At 35.6% G+C, this 19455-nt stretch overlaps 4 protein-coding genes and 1 long non-coding RNA gene across 7 annotated transcripts; 3 read left to right on the forward strand and 2 right to left on the reverse strand.

The window, feature by feature from the left end:
- The first annotated feature begins 5819 nt into the window (after positions 1–5819).
- On the forward strand, positions 5820–9526 carry LOC101889101 (protein-glucosylgalactosylhydroxylysine glucosidase). The gene is made up of 12 exons (XM_011292040.3): positions 5820–6038; positions 6089–6444; positions 6922–7206; positions 7265–7365; positions 7420–7703; positions 7826–8064; positions 8120–8207; positions 8269–8463; positions 8527–8695; positions 8921–9104; positions 9162–9305; positions 9389–9526. Exons 1-12 carry the CDS (start codon positions 5947–5949, stop codon positions 9427–9429), a joined length of 2178 nt encoding a protein of 725 aa, XP_011290342.1. The 5' UTR covers positions 5820–5946; the 3' UTR covers positions 9430–9526.
- LOC131802018 (U4/U6.U5 tri-snRNP-associated protein 1-like) lies at positions 9335–13222 on the reverse strand. Its single transcript, XM_059121345.1, has 6 exons — positions 13031–13222; positions 11755–12683; positions 11150–11697; positions 10320–11075; positions 10027–10252; positions 9335–9965 (listed from the first exon to the last, which is right to left on the reverse strand). The coding sequence occupies exons 1-6, from the start codon at positions 13137–13139 to the stop codon at positions 9810–9812; spliced, it is 2724 nt and encodes a 907-aa protein (XP_058977328.1). The 5' UTR covers positions 13140–13222; the 3' UTR covers positions 9335–9809.
- A 1332-nt stretch (positions 13223–14554) lies between these two features.
- Positions 14555–15126, reverse strand: LOC131800536 (uncharacterized). The gene is made up of 2 exons (XR_009342024.1): positions 14986–15126; positions 14555–14817 (listed from the first exon to the last, which is right to left on the reverse strand). It is a non-coding gene; the product is annotated as an uncharacterized LOC131800536 (long non-coding RNA).
- A 560-nt stretch (positions 15127–15686) lies between these two features.
- LOC131802057 (augmin complex subunit dgt2-like) lies at positions 15687–16544 on the forward strand. The gene is made up of 2 exons (XM_059121401.1): positions 15687–16005; positions 16056–16544. Exons 1-2 carry the CDS (start codon positions 15765–15767, stop codon positions 16517–16519), a joined length of 705 nt encoding a protein of 234 aa, XP_058977384.1. The 5' UTR covers positions 15687–15764; the 3' UTR covers positions 16520–16544.
- Positions 16545–16820: 276 nt separating this feature from the next.
- On the forward strand, positions 16821–18789 carry LOC101888742 (polycomb protein esc). 3 transcript variants are annotated; one of them, XR_009342010.1, is made up of 4 exons: positions 16821–17222; positions 17286–17466; positions 17528–18603; positions 18679–18789. XR_009342010.1 is itself a non-coding variant. In XM_011292020.3 (3 exons), the coding sequence occupies exons 1-3, from the start codon at positions 17026–17028 to the stop codon at positions 18416–18418; spliced, it is 1269 nt and encodes a 422-aa protein (XP_011290322.1). In that variant the 5' UTR covers positions 16821–17025; the 3' UTR covers positions 18419–18669. The 3 variants fall into 3 exon arrangements, 2 of the variants coding, with proteins under 2 accessions (XP_011290322.1, XP_019890517.1); XM_011292020.3 differs by lacking the exon at positions 18679–18789 and having other exon boundaries at positions 17528–18669; XM_020034958.2 differs by lacking the exon at positions 18679–18789 and having other exon boundaries at positions 17088–17226; positions 17528–18669.
- The last annotated feature ends 666 nt before the right edge of the window (positions 18790–19455 follow it).

Here is a 19455-nt window from a genome sequence, read left to right on the forward strand (position 1 = left end):
TCCATGTTTTGGTATAGCCCCTATTTTCAGTATTCTGGTCATTTAAGCGACATTATTCACCGGAATTGTTTCAAATGTGGTATTTGAAGTTCGTAATGGATACTACCGCTTAAGACAGAAAATTGTCTGTGCAGGTCCACGTTTTGGTATAGCCGCATATAATGGTATCTCCCTATATTCGGTATTTTGTTGATTTTACCTACATTATTAATCAATTTTTTTAAGTAAAGTTGCATATGCAAATCACATCGTCGTATATACCCTCATATAAAGGCTAGACGCTATATTTTTAAGATTTTAACAGACAAAACAAATTGAATTCTTGAATTACAAATTAAGTGTTACGAATTTCAAACAAAAATTATTTGAATTACAACTGAACAATGTGTAGTAAAAAACATAATAGATACAAAACAAGTTAGCAAAGGCTATAGTCGTGCGGGCCAACCATATACCCTGCAACACCATAATATATTGGAGAGACCCCCTCTGGTCGATTTCGTTTTTGGAGAAATGTCAAACAGTGCTGCAGAAATATGACAAAATATATATTTTTAAAGGACCGAAGAACCTAGGGACTTAACCCTTTATTTTTGCCCTCTGTCGTGCTGATAGGTACTCAAAGCAATTTCGCAAAAATATGTGTGTTCAATTCTATCCCACCAAACATTATCGGATGGTCATCCAAAGTATTAGACTTCTGCCCTATCCGGATGGTCATCCTAAATTTTATTAGGCTTCCTCATGCGAAATTCTGTAAAGGGAATCGGTTGTTGTAGTAAATAATTGTACATATTTACAGTTCCGCAACAGACCAAGTGTTGTAAAATAAAACAAAATGTTCAAGAATGTAAAAGTTTTTAATACGATAACCGATTTTCCCTATATGATGATGAAAAAATGGCAAAATGAGTAGATTGTTGCAAGTTCTGGAACATATCAATTCTTAGTCAAATTGAAAAAATTTAATGCAATAAAAAAATGACCAAAAAATAAAAATATATCAGAAAATATAACAAAAAATATTCACATTTTTATTCGCATATTTTTACGCGATTTTTTTTTTTAGATTTTATCGTTTTTTGGAGGAGGTTTTTGCTGAATTAGTAAGAATTGTCAAAATCAGTCTAGCCGTTCTTGAGTTATGTGCGTAGAATCTAACATCATTTCCGTTTATATATAGATAGCATCAAAGTAACGGTCAAAAGTTACATTTTCGTGTATTTTTGATTTCATCGGGATTAAAAATACTGGCGGTTTATATTTGGAAACGTTGGTATGTTTTATAGGGATTTTTAAAGTGATGGTCTATTCCAACCTATAAACATTATGCAATGACCATCGAAATTAATTGGCTTCTGCCCTGTCTTATTCTCTTACCCCATGCAAAATTCCGCGTCAATCGGTCAATAATTGTGGCCTGTAGAACAACTGCAAATTTATGAACAATTTCTCTCTAAATATTTTGCGATCATCTGCAACAAAAGGCCTAAACCAATCCCCATGCTAATTTTTGTGAGAATCTGGACATAATTGCGAATTGTAGCGTGATTACAAATTGACAAGGACTGACACTAGCTATGTGTGTCAAATCTTCTTAAGTATTAAATTTGAAACAATTTCGAGGGTAAGTGTGAATAGGATTATTAAAATACCGAGTATCGGTGGGTATCGTTATATATGCGCTATAAGAAAGCGTGAACCTAAATTTTCAATGTTCTGCACCGAAGGTAGAACTCATTATGAACTACATATAACAATTTTTAGACATATCTGTGGAAAAATGTTACAAAAATAAAACACCGACTATGGGGAGGTACCGTTATGAGCAGGCTATGCCAAAACGTGGACCTATATATACCATGTTCTTCCACCGAAGCTAGAACCCATTTCGAACTTCAAATACCAATTTTTAGAAAAATCCGTGGAAAAATGTGGAAGAAATAATTAAAATAACGAATAGAGGAGGGTAGCGTTATAATGAGACCTATACCGAAACGTGGACCTTTACATACAATATTTGGCCAAAGGAGCTAGAACTATTATGACCAAAAATACCAATTTAGACAAATCCATGCAAAAATGTGGCATTTTCAATACCAACCATCCTAGACACAATACAAATTGTTCTATCAAATGTTTAAGCATGTGGACTGTACAGGGTTGCCCATATTCGACGGACCCATCTGGCAACGCCATAACTTTTGACAGAGATGTCACATCGCTTAATGACATACCGCGTTTGAAGCGTCAGTCCAAGCAGATTTTTACCATGAACCATTACACGCCACGCGAGCGCTCTGAAATTTACATTCAACAGAAGAAGTCAATTGTGAAAACTCTACGTGCTTTTAAAACATTAAAAAATGTGAGAAGTGCGCCTTCTAAGAACACCATTAAGCGTTCATAGGTGGGTTAAGGTGACATAGGTGGACGATATATTATATATCTATCTAACGGCATATCTCATCAATGTTAAAAACCCGAAGTAGCTCTGTATCAAAAATTATTCCATATCGTATATGTAGCCGTGCTGCAAAGTGTTTTGCCTGTTGTTTATGATTTATCGCAAGGAAGCGTCAAGATTCATCACAGTCAAGATCAGTAAAGGTCACTGCACTAACACATCCTTCGACTTGCTACCTAAACTTTTACGACATTCATCTCGGCTAGTTGCTCATTAGCGTACTGAGCTCTAACAGTGGTTGCCTAGATTTCTGCCGCCTTATCTGGAAACAAATCTACATAAATTGTTTTATAAGAGCAATCTGACTGAGTTTTCTTGGAAATGGAAAATTACAATGTCTTTTTTTTTCTTTTCAACCCTTTTCTTTTGCAAGTCACGGCAGAGTGCTCTTCCATGACAGCAATCGTGTTATTTGTTCCTTAGCGGCTGGTGATTGTTTTTATTTCGAAGCAGAACAGGTGTAATAATTGAAATAAGTCTTTGAGACGACGTTAATCATAATTCTTGCCTTTCGTTTTGGTACCCATCATTCGGTTGCGCATGCCTAAATGCGCGCGCGTGCTTCTTCATATTATTACAATTAAAATTTTTAGTCCAAGTCCCCCTTTTTTAACATGTTCGAGAACCCCGAGACTCACTCATACATACACACATATGTAAATATAAATGTGTATAAAGGAATGAAAAACTCATTATGATATGAAAAATTAATTCACGGTCTGACATTGTTACAGTAGACGAAGATGAAAATGGACTTTTATCATTATCCCAATATTCAATGTAATTTCGACGAGGCAGAATGTTGAAAAATTAGCACGTAGCAAAGAAATAAACAAAAATTTATTTAAAAAGAAGGTTCCACTGTGCGCTTTATGCAAATGTGATGCCTCCATTGCTTTTCATGGCAAGCTAAGTTTATCATATTTTGGATTTCATTCCAGCCAATGGTTCCTAAAACCGTAATCACTTAGAAAGTTGTCGTTTCGAAAGCTCAACCCTTAAAACACGAACTTTCCCGTCGTCATAAACTGTGAAATTAACAGAGAATATTATCGCTTCGCAGGCTTTGTGATTTATTTTTGACGAGGCTGAAGACTTTTAAAGACAGTGAGTCCACTGGGCTGAATCTTCGCTTTCTACTTTGCAGGCATTAATTTAAACAAATAACACTTACAATGTAAAAATCGAACATTTTTAAATAATAGGGTCTTTGAAATACTTGTTTTTAGGTCCGTGTGTTTTTTGTAGGTTTTATCCGAATAGCCAAATTTATCATGTTTAACATCCGTTTTTTATTTTGGGATTCCCTTAAGATTAAATTAACTATATTCGCAATATTTTTTTAAAAATCAAAAAAATATTGAACTCGGATCTGTCTGAAAAAAATATTTTACAAAAGATAGTAGAAAAGCAGCTTGTTGTCACTAAGGGCTTCTTAAATATAAATTGACAGCACTGATAATCTTATGGCTAAGCTCAAAGCAAATTATACACCAATTTGTACAAAACCTGGTCGAAACAAACTTAGATCGGGTTAGGCGATAGTTAATTCGTGGCTATTATTTATGTACCTCTCCAACAAACGTCACAATTTGAGTAGTAATAACTCCCTTAAAGTGATTTTTTTTTATTTTCATACCAAATATTTTTTCAATATGGCGAAAATTTGCTATATCGTTATACATCTTTTGAAATTGAAATTTACAGATTATGAGTACAATCACCTTTTTTCCCCTTTCCCTTTTTTCACCACAAGGTCAGGGTATTATGTCTTTGTCTGTCCGTCCGTCTGTCCATGTATTTTTGTAAACAAAGTACAGTTCGCATTTATTGCCCTATCCAGATGAAATTTTGCACAAATCATTTGTTTGGCCCAAGGACAAACCCTATTGAAATTGGAGATAATCGGTGAAAATTTAAATATAGCTCCCATATATATTTTCGTCCGATTTACTTTTTATTGTGCACCAAACGTGTAATATCATTTTGCACATACCACCAAATTAGGCCTGAAAATAAGTATGCCAATGTTATCGAGATCGGTTCAGATTTGGATATAGCTCCCATATAAAACTTCGACCGAATTAAGTTTTATTGTGCACCAAACGTCTAATATTTGTCCAAATGGGATGGAATTTGGAACTTACGACCGAAGCTAGTATGTCAAATTTGGTGAAGATCGGTTCAGATATAGCTATAGCTCCCATATATACTGTTCATCCGATTTGTTATATTTGTTACCCACAGCCTTAATATTCAGGGAAATGTATCAAATACAGCTCAGAAATATCTTTGCCAAATTTTATTGAAATCGGTTCCGATTTGGATATAGCTCCCATCTTTATCCGATTTCAAATTAATTGTGCACCAAGTGAGCAATACAAGTCCGAATTTAAAAGATACAAATGCTTCGGCATATATAGTCTTTTGAACTTTAAATTATAATTATAATTATTATATATAATTATAATTACAATATTTTCATTAAAGAGAAAATCGCGAAAAATGAATAAAAAGTTGAATATATTTAACAATATTGAGTTTCTTATATAACCATGTTCTTTTTTTCATATCAAAATGAAAAATAAACCAGTAAAGAAAGTCTTAAAGTCGGGCGGGGCTGACTTTATGATACCCACACCACCTTGCTAATTTAGTAGAGCTCCGCATAACAATTAAACGTTTTAATGGGAGAATTCAACATACACGCTATAATTATAATCATAATTATATTTATACATAATTATATATATAACTATATATATTATAATTATATAATTATTATAATTATAATTAAATTATAATTAATGCCTTCTAATTATTGTACCATGGATCTAATGTAAAGTTGACATATATATAAGTCCAATCTTTTGGTATGACTACAAAACTACAAAGCTGATAAAAATAAATGTGAAATAGGCTTTGTTCCAGAACTTTCTTTTCCCTTTATGATATTGAAAAAAAAAATGAAAACAAGAAGATTCTTGAAGGTTGTAGTTGTCAGGCGAATTCAAATTATGTTGACAAAAAATGTAGGTCTGCTGTTCTTACTTCTCGACCTTGTAATTTGGCCATGATATGAACCATACCTAAGAATTTAATCAAACCGACAAGTTCCAAGAGTAAACCGCAAAACTTAGTACAAGACATCTGTAGTGCGGTAGCTAATAAAAATCGTTCAATTGTATGTATTTTAAAATCTGCTTAAAGTCCCGTATTTCGCATTGAACACCTTATGAAATCTGTCACATAAATTACAATTGATTCGAGGTGATTGGAAGATTTCGGTGGTACATATTTACCGAATTTTACCTTCATAAATAATATCATCTGGCAGCCACGAATACACAACAAATCCACATTGTCTTATCATTCCATTCATGGCTTGTAGATAAGCAGATTGTATATACATATATTAGTATTTAAGCTGACTACACTTGAAGCTACTCAGAAAAAGTTCTGTATTCTGATTCACAAAAATGTTAATTTTCTTAATTATTGCAATTATTCTGTCACACACCTACTGTTTCGATGACGAAAAGAACAATGCGTTTATTTTGGAGTCAAAAAGGTAAGAAGCCCCATCATGTTTCCACAAATACATTAATTAGATATTTCCAGCCTACCTTCCGATCTGAACTTTATGCCTTCGTTATCGAATGGCTATATGGGCTTTACTGTCTTTGGAGATGCAATTTTTGTAAATGGCGTTTACAATGGATATAAAGGCAATAGCAGAAGAGCGCGGTTGCCAAACTGGCTAAATATAAGTGCTAGTATCTTCAACGTAAGCAATGACACAATGGACCCAATACATACCAATATTAGCTACGTGATGAATTTGTCAGGTGGTTATTTCGAGTGGTCGAAGCAACAGAAGGAGGGAGGCATTACCATACGCCAAAGAATATATGCTCATCGCTTCTATAATAGGGCTTTAATTTATGAACTTTCAGTCGAACGTGAGACTGATCAAGGTAATGATCAGAACTAAAACAATGTGGAGTGATCCACCATGGTGTAGAGGTAAATTAGTGCATTTATACTAATGAAGTTTAACCCACAGGGGTTTAATAGATCCTGTGTGTTTTTATACACACTTAGGAGGATATAAGTATTGCTCAACTGATGATTGTGTGTTTGCCAAGAATGTTGTATCAAAAAACCTAATATTCACATTCTTGACCTTCCAACTATCTGTTGCACTTATTCAATCATCCAAACCAACTGACAAAAACATTTTACAAATATATGTCGTTTGTTTGCAGATGGGTTATGTACGAGGTACTTCATTTAACGTTCAAAGATATCGCGTAATTTCCAACCTCGTCTTTTCGAGAAAATGCAAAGTCTAGTACAATATTGTCAAATGTTATCAAAATAATGAGAGGGTGGAGAATTCACTTCACATAGAAATTACGAGAGGCAAAGCATTTTTGTTTTTCTTTTCACAGAAACATTGACGATTAATCTTCAATGCAATTCTGGGTCTGAAACGGAAGCATTTGATTTGGAAACCATTGGTGAGAGCCCCTATAAAATGTTAAAAGCCACTACAAAGGAAGTTGAACACAAACTATTCCAGCCCAATCGCACGCATATCTACGTGGCATTTAGTGAAGATTTAGAAAAAGATCAAAAACTCCTCAAACTGAAAACAGGACATAGATTTCTTCATTACCGATTCGTTATAACCGTCGACTCTGATAAATATGTAGCTCTGGAAGAACTTAAAAGTGGTAAATATATATGATGTGCTCGCAGCAAAAGAAATGATAAAATCAATTTTACATTTAGTCCTAGCGAGAGGTCAGGATGAAGTGTTTGAAAAACATTGTGCCAGCTGGCATGTATTTTGGAACAACTTTGGAATAAATGTCAAAGGTAATCTCGAATTGGTGAGTTGTGAATATAAAACAAATGAACCTTTTTAAAAAATTATCATATTATAGGCCCAAATCATTAATGCCGGCATATTTTACATGGCTAGCTCTTTGCCTTCGGTTGCCACTAATAAGCCAAACAAGCCATACTTTGGTTTAAGTCCAACTGGTTTAGCCCGTGGTCAACTAGATGCTGACTATGAAGGTCACAATTTTTGGGATACAGAAATTTGGATGTTGCCAGTTGTTACTCAAATGCACAACGGCTGGTCTAAAGAACTCTTCAACTATCGACTTAGTCATATACAGGGAGCTATTTACAATGCAAATCGTACCGGCTTCTTGGGAGCAAGGTGAAAAGAGTCACAAATAAATATGAATAGGAATTTATTATATACTACATACTACATTATGATTGTGCCCTTTCATTTTTGTTTTTGTAAAAACGGCTTATGTGATTCCGCAATGCTTTTAGATTTCCATGGGAGAGTGCGTTTACTGGGACTGAAGTCACCAACCCATGTTGTCCCGAAGTGGCCGAACAGGAGATTCATATTTCTGCCGATATTGCAATTGCACTGCAAGGATATTATACAAATACACTAGACCGTAATTGGCTGTGTGACACAGCTTGGCCATTACTAAGTGAAATTGCCGTTTTTCTCTCCAACCGAACCGACTTCAACACAGAGACAAAGAAATACCACATAAGAGGTAAGGATTTTCGCAATTAACTTATTTTAACACTCATACCAACTTCCGATCTCAGATGTTATGGGCCCCGATGAGGATCACGAACATGTCACCGACAACGTGTACACAAATGTGGCTTTCCAGAAGGCATTTACATTTGCAAGGTACCATAATTAAATATTTTCCAAAGATTATTGAACACATATACTTAAAAAACTATTGCAGTTACACTCAGTCGCAATGTTCACCAAACTCGAATCATTCTTCTATGGATTGGCTGCAACACGCTGATAACATGTTCATTTTATACGACTCTGTAAATGATTTCCACCCCCAACATTTGGGCTATCAACCGGGAGAAGAAATTAAACAAGCCGACGCTATTTTACTTGGATATCCTTTGCAGCTCAAGATGAATTAGTAAGAGTTCCCATTGAATACGTTTTTTTTTTTTATTTGAAACAATCATTTTTGTCAAATTAGTTCCACGCGCTATAATGACTTGGAAATATACGAGAATGTTACTCGACAGTCCGGTCCTGCCATGACCTGGTCAATGTTTGCTATAAACTTTTTGGAACTGGGTCTTACAAGCAAAGCTGATAAATATTTTCTGAAAGGATATCAAAGTTACGTTCGGCCGGAATTCAAGGTACCTAAGGCCTCTTGTTTGTTTTCTACTTGTGAGCCATTTGAATGTGTAATTTAAATGGGCTCTTTTCAATTACAAGTAAAATATATTCCTTTGGATACATTATTAAAAGAGTAGATGATAAACTTTCCTCTTGGCACCGTCTAGTATTAGAAAAGTTTTACAAAAACTTGTTTATTAACCCATAGTAAGAATAACCTGATGTATTGATGTATGTTTTCAAAGGTATGGAGCGAAACAGAAATTGGCTTCCCAGGATCGGCCAATTTCCTAACTGGCATAGGAGGATTTTTGCAGTCAATTTTATTCGGCTATGCGGGCATAAAATTTGATATGTCCGAACACATTTCACAAATGTCCATTCAGAATGCCTCAGTTTTACCAGGAACAAACGAGTTAAACATATCAGGTACTTCGAGCATAAAATATTAAAAAAAAATATGTCCCATTGTATTATATTTTCAAGGTTTGAAGTTTGCAGATGCTTTGTTTGAATTGCAAATAAAGAAAACGGAAAAAAATCTCTTCAAATGTAGTCAAATTGGAAGTCGCGTATTGTTTTTCCAGGGGAATCATTCGAAACCCACCCAAATATTTACCGGTTTTAAAGGTAAGTAAAAAAAATCATGTGTATCATACTTCATTTTACAGTACTCAAATTTATTTTAAAAATTATGTTTATCCATATTTTAGTTTTCTTCGAAACGGAAGTTCTGACCATACGGACAATCTGATCTCATTTTCTTTCTACCTTAGGATGGATAATGATGTTTGAAAAATACGATTACTACCAGCATGTATAAGTTTTGTGTGAGACACATATAATAATATGAATAAGGGATAAATTGCTAAAATATAAATGAAAGACTATTGCATTAATTGTTATGTGGTGAAAAAGCAACAATTTGAGAAGTTGCTGATTTCAACTTTGGTTAAGCTTATCCTTGTTGGTTACAATTGTATGTAAATGTGTAATTTAATAAACTATTGTTTAGGCGACTATTGCAGTTTGTGGAAATTTTGCTTATTATAGTAGTCTTACATTATACGTTTGCATATATTTATATCATTCCTTAAGGAGCATAACGTATGGCTTGCATAAACAACTTACATTCTACTTAAATTTAGATATTGTTCCTCCCGAAATATTTGTAGATACTTGTTTACCTCCACTTAGTACCACATACGGGGTCTTAGTTTCCTTTTGTTTCTGTTGTAACATGGTAAGTGTTCCCAAAGGAGTGTCAGTGGAGCTCATCGTTTTCATTAGCTGAAAATAATATATAAATATGTTAAGAAATAAAATACACTATTAAATGTTCTTCACATACCCCTTCTTGTTCCATCTTTTTTAGACGCTTCTCAATTTTATTCTTGCCCGGGCCCTTGCCGTGGAATTTGTGAGACAAATAACGGAAAGCCTCTTTCAAATTCAATATGCGACCATTGTCGTCAATGTATTCCAGTTTCACATTTGGTTTGAAATTATCTTTGTCCTTGAACTCCATAATGGGGCCACCATGAAATCGATCGCGCCTACCAAATTTATCATCCTCCCTGGAAATGAAATCAACAAATTAAAGTTGTAAATATAGAAAATTAAAGAATTATATGTAGTTTATACCCCATATTTTTATCTTCTATTGAATAATTCTTTGCTTGCAAATGAGCCATTTTTGAGTTACTGGGTCGATTATGTTCCTCCTTCTCCAAATAGCCTTTGGAAAGCGCTAAACGAAGAGCATTAGCTACTCCGGCACCAACATCGGGTTCTTCGTCTAAAATGGCTACTTCCTCAACCTCATTGACAATGGCATCCAAATTGGCAGGTTTGTTGACTTCATCCGGATTAACAGAGTTCCAAGTACCATGGCCACTTTCCACTAGCACATCTTCGGGTTCTTCGTGTACACGATCATCATTGGTTTCATTGACTTCGAAGTCCATCATGCCGTTTGAGTCTTCGTCCCGATTACCAGCCATGCCATAAGTAGGTATGTCTCCCAATGTTCGACAAAATTCAGCGGTTGCATTCAAAACAATATTGTTTTCACGACCCCCATCAATGTCCATAGCATTATCATCGCCTTGCTCGGCTTTAACTTCCGTTTTTATCTCAATAGGTAATGGTTTTTTTATAATGCTTTCTTTCTGCTTGAGCTTACGTGCTTTGGAGAGAATTCGTTCCATGTCATCGTCCTCTTCCTCGATTTTCACGTCAGGTTCGGTAGACACAGAAGAAGGATCGCCGTCACTGGGACTGCGATGTCGACCCAATCGACTTCCCAAATGTTGAGTTGGATTTTCATCAGCAAGTGGTACCAAATCATCAGCTTTAAGTTTTTGTCTGAGCTTCTTTTTCTTTTTCGGTTTCTTAAAGCTATATAAAAGAAAGAAAATAGATTTGATTTTAATGAGTTTACGTTAAACACTTTGTTAACGCAAGATACTTACGTGGCCATTTCGGCTTCCGTCAATGTATCGGAGGCTAATTTTATCTCGACGTCAGCTAGGGTTTCCAGCCTTTTACCAGCCAATTTTGTTTTTATCTCCAAAATTTTACGCTGGTGTTCGCGTTCCTCTTCCAGATTTTCTCCAATAACAAACGTTTTCGTTTTCTTCTTATTTCCGTCTAAATCTTCATCGTATTTTTCCAAAATGCCCCTTTCTATAGGATTTCCTAGTTCATCATACTGTTCCTCGTAAACATTGTAACCATACGACAAAGGATTCAGTTTTTTAGCCGACACATTTTTGCGATATCGTTCATCATCGATCATATTGACGTTAACCAAAGTGTCGTCAGCTTTTTCATCCAGTACATCGGCATCTTTAAGTGTCAGGATTATAGATTTTCCTTCGGTGAAATCATTTACATCATGATCAACTTTAAGGCCTTTAAGATGTTTCTCATCATATGCACGTTGACGAGTTTCCTCCTGTTCTTTTTGTACAAGATCATCAACCCCAAATTCTTGATCCATTTCCTCCAAGAGCTTGGCCTGTTGGAAATAAAAAGTTCAAACATATATATTATTTCAAAGATGGTCAGCGCTTACTCTTCTTTCGGCTTCCTTCTTTTCATCCACGGCTCGCTTGTTACGTTCCACCCACTTACTTATGTCGTCAACCTCATCGTCCGATTCACCAAGAGTTTTAATACGGGCAAGACGTTCTTCCAAAGCCCGTTTCTCTTTCCTTTGCTTCAGTTTCTCCCTAATCTTTTCCGTTTCGCTCTTCTCTTTTAGGTTTTCAGCTGGTTTGTGCAAAAACTCTCCCCATTCGTCCTTGTATGAGGACAGATCTTTTTGCCCAGGTATTTTTAATTCGGCTGCTGCAGCGGCTGAAGTGGTCGGCTTAGCAGATGGCCCGGAATCCAATTCCAATGGTTTCAAACCCAACTTAGCTCTTAACTTGTTGGTTTCTTCAATCGACAGACAATCACCAGCGCCATTTTCAGGTATTGGCGAAAGGTCTCGTTCTTGAGACCTTAAAATTTCTACTGATTTAGAACGCTCGCTCTCAACTGACAAAGCCCTTTCAATATCTCTGTCTTCATTATCTTCCACACGACGAGAACGTCTGTCCCTATCGGACCGTTCTCTATCTCGTTCTCTTTCTCTGCGTCTTTCGTAGTCCCTTCGTCTTTCCCTGTCCATACCATCATCAACATCCCTTTCCCGTCTCCTTATTTGCTCCTTTTCGTAACGATCACGATCTCTTTCCCGACCCAAATCTTTTTCATACGCTCTCTCCCGATCGCGTTGTCGTTCTCGCTCTCGGTCACGTTCTCTATCGCGTTCACGATCGCGATCACGATCCCGCTCACGATCCTTTTCTCGTTCCCTTTCATATTCACGTCTCCGACGATCTTCTTCAAATTCATACTGTTTGGATAGCTGGGGTGGTGGGGGAGCACTGCGATCACGTTCTCTGCTTCTGCTTTTGGTGCCGTCATTTGCCACGGGAACTTCAATACAATCTGAACCTGAAACAATGAAAATAAGTTAGGTCTAATCTTATACTGCAACACGTTTGTTTCGACTCAATTTAAACCCGTCAACAAGTATCAAAAACTTGAGTTACTTTCAACCCAGATTACCTCTTGTTCAACAAGCCTGTAAGAGAGAATGAAAGAAAATTCGATGATTTCAGCCCAAAAAAATGTGTGAGGGAAGAAGGAATAAACATATCCTCAAAATGAACACATTTAAAAAATCGCTTATCTTCTGTGCTTGCTAGTATTTATTCCTTCTTTATGCCACCACACACATCCCCAAAAGCATTCACATCCCAGACCCAAGTTGGCTATTGCAGCCCTAGCAAATCACTTACTGTCTGAATCGGTCTCTGTGACCGTAATCACATGTTTTTCCTTGTGCTTCTTATGTTTCTTGTGTTTTTTATCCTTTTTGTGTTTTTTTCCGCTTGAAGATGAGCCCATTTTGTAGATTTTCTTCAACAAATTTCGGAATTATTTTGTTCTTAAACTTATATGTACAATATAAACGTTTTGATATAAATTCTAAGTCGATGCTCATTTTCCGACGTCGTCGCATGGCTTGTTAGTACAAACCACGGCGTCCGATAGACGTCAAATATACACCATTTCCATGTGAAATTTTAGAAATCTCACTTTTAATTAAATTGCGACCCTAGAATTAATCTAAAGTGTCGAGAATGGCAAAACATTGTGCCATGATGTCGAGGAACATATATTCGTTTTGTTTGCGTAATTTTCCTTTAAAATTTACTGAAGACCATCGGATGTTACATGTATACAGTCACATTCGTTATTGCCATTTTACATATGACTCAATTCTCGCTATCACACACTTGCTACGTTTTATTTTCCCCTTTGCTTATATTGTGTTTTCTAGATAATTATAATACCTTATGAATTAATTTTTACAACAACGGAAATGTCAATGTAAAAAACATATCGTCTCATAGAGCCTAAATCATTTCTCTCTTAAGAGTAATAGAATTATTTTTCTAGAAGTGGCGATTTTTATTCTTTTTTCGGGAAGTATTTTTTTTGGCGGCATCGGTACATTTGACCAGAAAGTGCGGGTACGTGACCGAGTCAGTCCCGAGAAAATCTCAAAAGTAATTTAGCGGTTAGAAAGCAATGGTTACACAACTTATATGCGTCTGTTGAAATCACTCTAGCTTCCGAACGAAATGAAGTAGGTTGATAAAATTTTACTCAAATGTGTATTATGTCTGTGGGACTTTTGGTATTGAAAATTGGTGATGTAGGTCCACGTTTTGGTATAGCCCCTATATAATGGTACCTCCCTTTTTTCGTTTCTTTGGTGATTTTAGCGACATAATTTACCGGAATTGTTTCAAATTTGATATTTGAAGTTCGTAACGGATGCTACAGCCTATGACAGAAAATTGTGCAGGTCCACATCTTCGTATAGCCCCAATATAACGGTACCTCCCTATATTCGAATTTTGATGGTTTTTGCTACATTATTCACCGAATTTTTTTATTTAAGTTTCACATCTGAATATTGTAATGGTTTATGACAAAAGTTCTGTCTTCAGGCCCCAAAGTATAGCCGACAATTTAGAAAAGAGTTTAGTTATTAGAAAGATATGGTTATATCTCTGGTTCCAGGAAAGATTTTTTTGGAAATATTATCTGCTACAATTATATATATATATATATTTACTATAACACCGAACCGGTCTGGTTTACTCCATTGTGTGACAACTTTTTAGTTAGATATTGAAGGTGGAACCTTCCAATATTGTCTATATTGGATAGTTAATTGAGCAGACACGATTGAAATTAGTGTCTCCAATAATTTGTTTGCCCGCAAGCCAAAAAGCAAATACCAATAACAATTATTAATGTTTACTTTCTTACTGCTTTATTTTTATTCCATATTCTTAAAAATATCCTTCAGGGCATTCAAACGAAGTAGCTCCTCCCTCAACTCGATGTAATCCAAGTACGATAGATTTCCGTTTTGCAGCTGAAAGTTTTTAACGTGTAAAACTCTCATCAGTTCTTTTTGCTTCCGGACAATTCCTTTATCATCGAGTGGTTCAATTGCGTCCCTTGTCCTTTTGCGAGATTTACTCTTCCTCGATTTTTTGCTGGAGGCCTGGAATTATGATTTAAGACATATTACATGTTTTTAAAAACAACGTTTTTAGCGTACTGCACAGGCACTGGATTTGATCAGCGTGAATGTGCCTGATAAAAGAAAAGAACATGCCCCATATTCGCATATCGTATTTGCTTTGTAATACACAGTAAACTATTTATTTACCTCCGAATCCATAACCAAAACAATTTAACAAGAGTTGTGCCGTTCCGGAAAGAAGCAGTTCAAAGTAACTGCTTTGCGAAAGGAACGATCGGAACTATATCCAACTCCTTCAATCATGTAGTTCATTAAGTTAAAATAGTACCTTTAGTTCATTTAGTTATTTTAGTTCATGTTGTTCATTCACCATAAAATGACGCTTGGTAGAAGGATTATTTTATCACAGCACAGCGTTACCAAAAATTCGACCACACAACTAAAATACATGAATTTATATGAAGATTACCCTAATACGTCGATGAATATATGTAATTGGAATATATAAATTATCAGTCTTTACAACATTAGTAGATAATAAATTTGGTGATATGTACCATGGATATGAGCTTTACTATAGGGGGAGGTTGAATGTTTGTCTACAGACACATGATACAAATTGAACAAATGTGAAAGTAGTTCTGTTCCATATGACACCAATTGGAGTGACAGATTTTTCACAGTATCGAGTACTTAGTATGATTAAGTTTCTTAATTCCAAAACGCAAAATTTCATAATCCCCATGAGCTGTAAAATAATTATTTTTTTTATTCTTGGATCCACATTCTTCTCGCGACATAAATTTTCATACAAATTGTAATGGCCATTTCAGTAGCGAGTCGGTAAAAAGGTTAGCGTGTCGCCGCCAATAGGTCAATATGTAACGCCGCCACCGAAATGATCTTTCCACTTCGGTGTTTGGACGCGGGTTCGCTTTATTATTCATTATTTAAAATTTAATAAAATGGACTGCAATAACGAAACGACGCGAATATTAAATTCTGAGACAATTGAACAGTTGCAGAAATCTCGTGATGAGGAACTTGCCAAGGTTCGAAAGTTGCGCCTAGTCTTGAAAGAAGTGAAACAGTTGAACTGTCATAAAATGCTAATACCTGACAAGGATCAAATTGAGAAGACTTTGAAAGTCATTAAAATCGGCGATTATTTATATATGAACGAGAAAAGAAATGATTGTATTTTGGGTAAGTAACCTGCTACGTATCAAAAATTAAGGCTAATTGGTATATTTTAGACTTAAATGAGTTGTGCCAAGTCAATCTTAACTACACTGAAAGAAAAGCGGTGAGACAGCAGCTTTCGGAAAAACTTCTTGCTAATTTGGTTGTTATTAGGGATTTTGGCACAAAAATGCGCAGTGAACTGCCAGAATTATTTTGTGACACGAATTCTCCACACGAAGAAATACTACGGCTGGAAATGCAGAGAAGATCCAACTTCGAGCAACTTGCCACATTGCGCAATAAAAAGTGCCACTTTCTGAAAGTTGCTGCTGATTTAAAAATGGGACCCTTTCTTCCAAATGAGTTGGATGTGGCCTATGCGAAGGCTCGGCAAAATCAAACTAAAGTCAATGTCTTACGTGGTTACTTTATTAATGAGTTATTATCGCGAACTGAACATAGTCTTAAGGCAATACGAGAAGTAGAAATGTACATTAATGAGGACCTTGAAAAAGAACTGTACGCAAGCACTTAAATAAAAATTAAGATATTAGAACAAACCAATTGTTTTTAAAGGCAATGTTAAATTTTTGATGTGTCTATTAGCCGTTCAAGACTGTTGACATCTTGACCATTCTTCTTAATTTTTTTTTGTCTTTTTGCCTTTTTTCTGATTTATTTAATTTTAAATTAAGGTGACAATGCTTATTTGAAGTGAAAACGAAAATCAGCGAGACTACCACACATTCTAAACCCCTGTAAGTCCCTTGTCTCAAATATGCCTGATGAGCTGATTAACCAAAGTCTCTCGACCTTCCTGTTCCCTGCATAGATAACCAAAAAAAAAATTATATTATCAAGAATTGCATTGAATATTTGGACTGCATATAGTGCAAAACAAGGTTTTACTAGTTAAACTGAAATGTTTTGCCCAAACACACACACACGTGTGTAACCATTGTTCAACAAGCTACAGTAAACACTGACAAGCTAACTTTTCTGTATACATCCTACCATATGGCTGGCGTCAGGTGGTAAGTAATGCTGGATGATATCGACACAAACTACGCTGTAGATTCTGCAAGTATTGTCCAACAACAGGGACATGACACTGACATTGATGATAAGGATGATTCCGTGAGTACTGGCACAGCAACGTCGCGAAGCAGTTTTGGCCTCAATAAATTACATCGGAAATGTAAAGCGACGAAAATTGTGAAGCCATCTTTTAAATATGTGTATGTATGTCTTCAATACAAACAGTAACAACACAATGCTGAAAACGTTGTCTACTTTTTCAGCTGTCATCTGCGGGAGGACCACGGTCAACCAATTTTTGGTGTTCAATTCAATCACCATTTATGGCAACAGGCCATATTCGCATCTGTTGGGAAAGATCGTATTTCAATTTATGAGTGCACTGAGCCACCTGAGGATGGTAACGGCGGGATAAAATTGCTGCAATGTTATGCTGATCCAGATGTAAGATTATGGATTAAATATTTAAAATATATAAACCAAAAACATGTATGTGTCTTATTAGCCTGACGAAAACTTTTACACCTGTGCATGGTCCTACGATGTTGAGACATCTGAACCAATTTTGGCAGCTGCCGGTTATCGAGGAGTTATACGTCTTTTTAACATCTCAAGGAACATGAGCAATAAACATTTCATTGGCCATGGTCATGCTATAAATGAGTTGAAATTCCACCCAAAACTTCCTTACATTTTGTTATCTGGAAGCAAGGATCATTCTTTACGTTTATGGAATGTAAGTTCAGATGTGTGTGTAGCCATATTTGGTGGCGTTGAAGGCCATCGTGATGAAGTTCTATCATTAGATTTTGACTCAAAAGGAGATCGCATTATGTCCAGTGGCATGGACCACTCGTTAAAGTTGTGGTGTCTCAATAAGCCAGCCATTCATGACGCTTTAGAGAGCAGTTGTCATTACAATGTGAACAAGAATGCCGCACCCTACCCAACAATAAAAGAACATTTCCCTGACTTTTCCACCAGAGATATTCATCGCAACTACGTTGATTGTGTTGTCTGGTTTGGAGACTTTGTGCTATCAAAGTCCTGTGAAAATTCAATCATTTGTTGGAAACCGGGAAAATTGGACCAAAAAGAAGTTAGACCGCAAGAAACTGCGACGAGTGTCATTCACCATTTCGACTACAAGGAGTGTGAAATTTGGTTTGTTCGATTTGCCTTTAATCTGTGGCACAAAATGTTAGCCCTGGGTAACCAGCAGGGCAAAACCTACGTTTGGGAATTGGATGCCTCTGACCCTAACGCAACAAAGTGCAGTACGTTAGTTCATCCAAAATGTAATGCTGCCATAAGGCAAACCACGTTTTCAAGAGATTCTTCAATTTTGGTTTGTGTTTGCGACGATGGAACAATCTGGCGTTGGGATAAGCTTTAAAAACTAAATTAAATGAATAAAATAAACTGCAACTTGCGTTTGGCCGTTAAAAAAAACTACTAATTATTTATGGATTTTTGTTCTTAAGCGAACCTCTCCAAATTAAGCAAAGTGATCAAAATGGCCGATAAGAGTAAAGGGACCTTTGAATAGTTTCTAAATTTTACATTTTTATACGACATTCTGTAAGTATGTTTCATAAATCATAAATAAACCATTTTTAAGGCTGTAACCTTTATTATTTTTCATTCATTTCAAAGCAAAGCCAAATAATCTTACGTGGACAGTAAATTAAAATCAATATACTCTTAAGTCAATGGCAATGACCGCGCCGTCCCTTTTTTAATGCCACGCGTCATCTATAAAACAACATAAACAGAATTTGAATGTTTTTAATGTAATATTTTTTATTTAATCAATGTTCATGAATCTACGTATATTCTTCTACCATACTAGGACTATTTCAATAAAAATTTCTTGAGGTGTGAGTACATAAGCAGCTTGACATCATGACTAGATATATTAATGTCAAATTATAAAGAAAACAACTGCAGGCTACGAATGTGGCTCTAGAATCTCCTTATGAAATTTCACAAAATATGACATGCGAAGACTTAAATCTCATTTTGTTAAGACTTAAAGTACAACATTAAAGCTCTGTTCCAGAACCTGCAAGACTCCACAAGTTTTGCAATTTTTTCGATAGGTAAAATCTAAGTAGGTAAAATCGGAGTAAAAACTTTTACATTCTTGCAGTTTTGTAAGTTCTCAGCATAGTACAATGAAATAAAGGTAACCTCATTTCAAATTACAATTCCTGCTCTGCATTTTCTGCAATTTACTTTGTCAAATTTCGATGCATAAAAAACAATTCCCCTGTCTGATTTTGTATGTATACAATGGATTTATGAATATAGATTTTGACAATGAGATGTTGTCAAATGTATAAATTTGAAAAAATTGTAAACATAAGATTACATAACTCTACCTTCTTAATTCTACCATGGTTCTCAGTAAAAAATTTTAAAAAAATTGGA

This window comes from Musca domestica, unplaced genomic scaffold, assembly GCF_030504385.1.
Source record: "Musca domestica strain aabys unplaced genomic scaffold, Musca_domestica.polishedcontigs.V.1.1 19, whole genome shotgun sequence".
NCBI classification, from domain to species: domain Eukaryota; kingdom Metazoa; phylum Arthropoda; class Insecta; order Diptera; family Muscidae; genus Musca; species Musca domestica.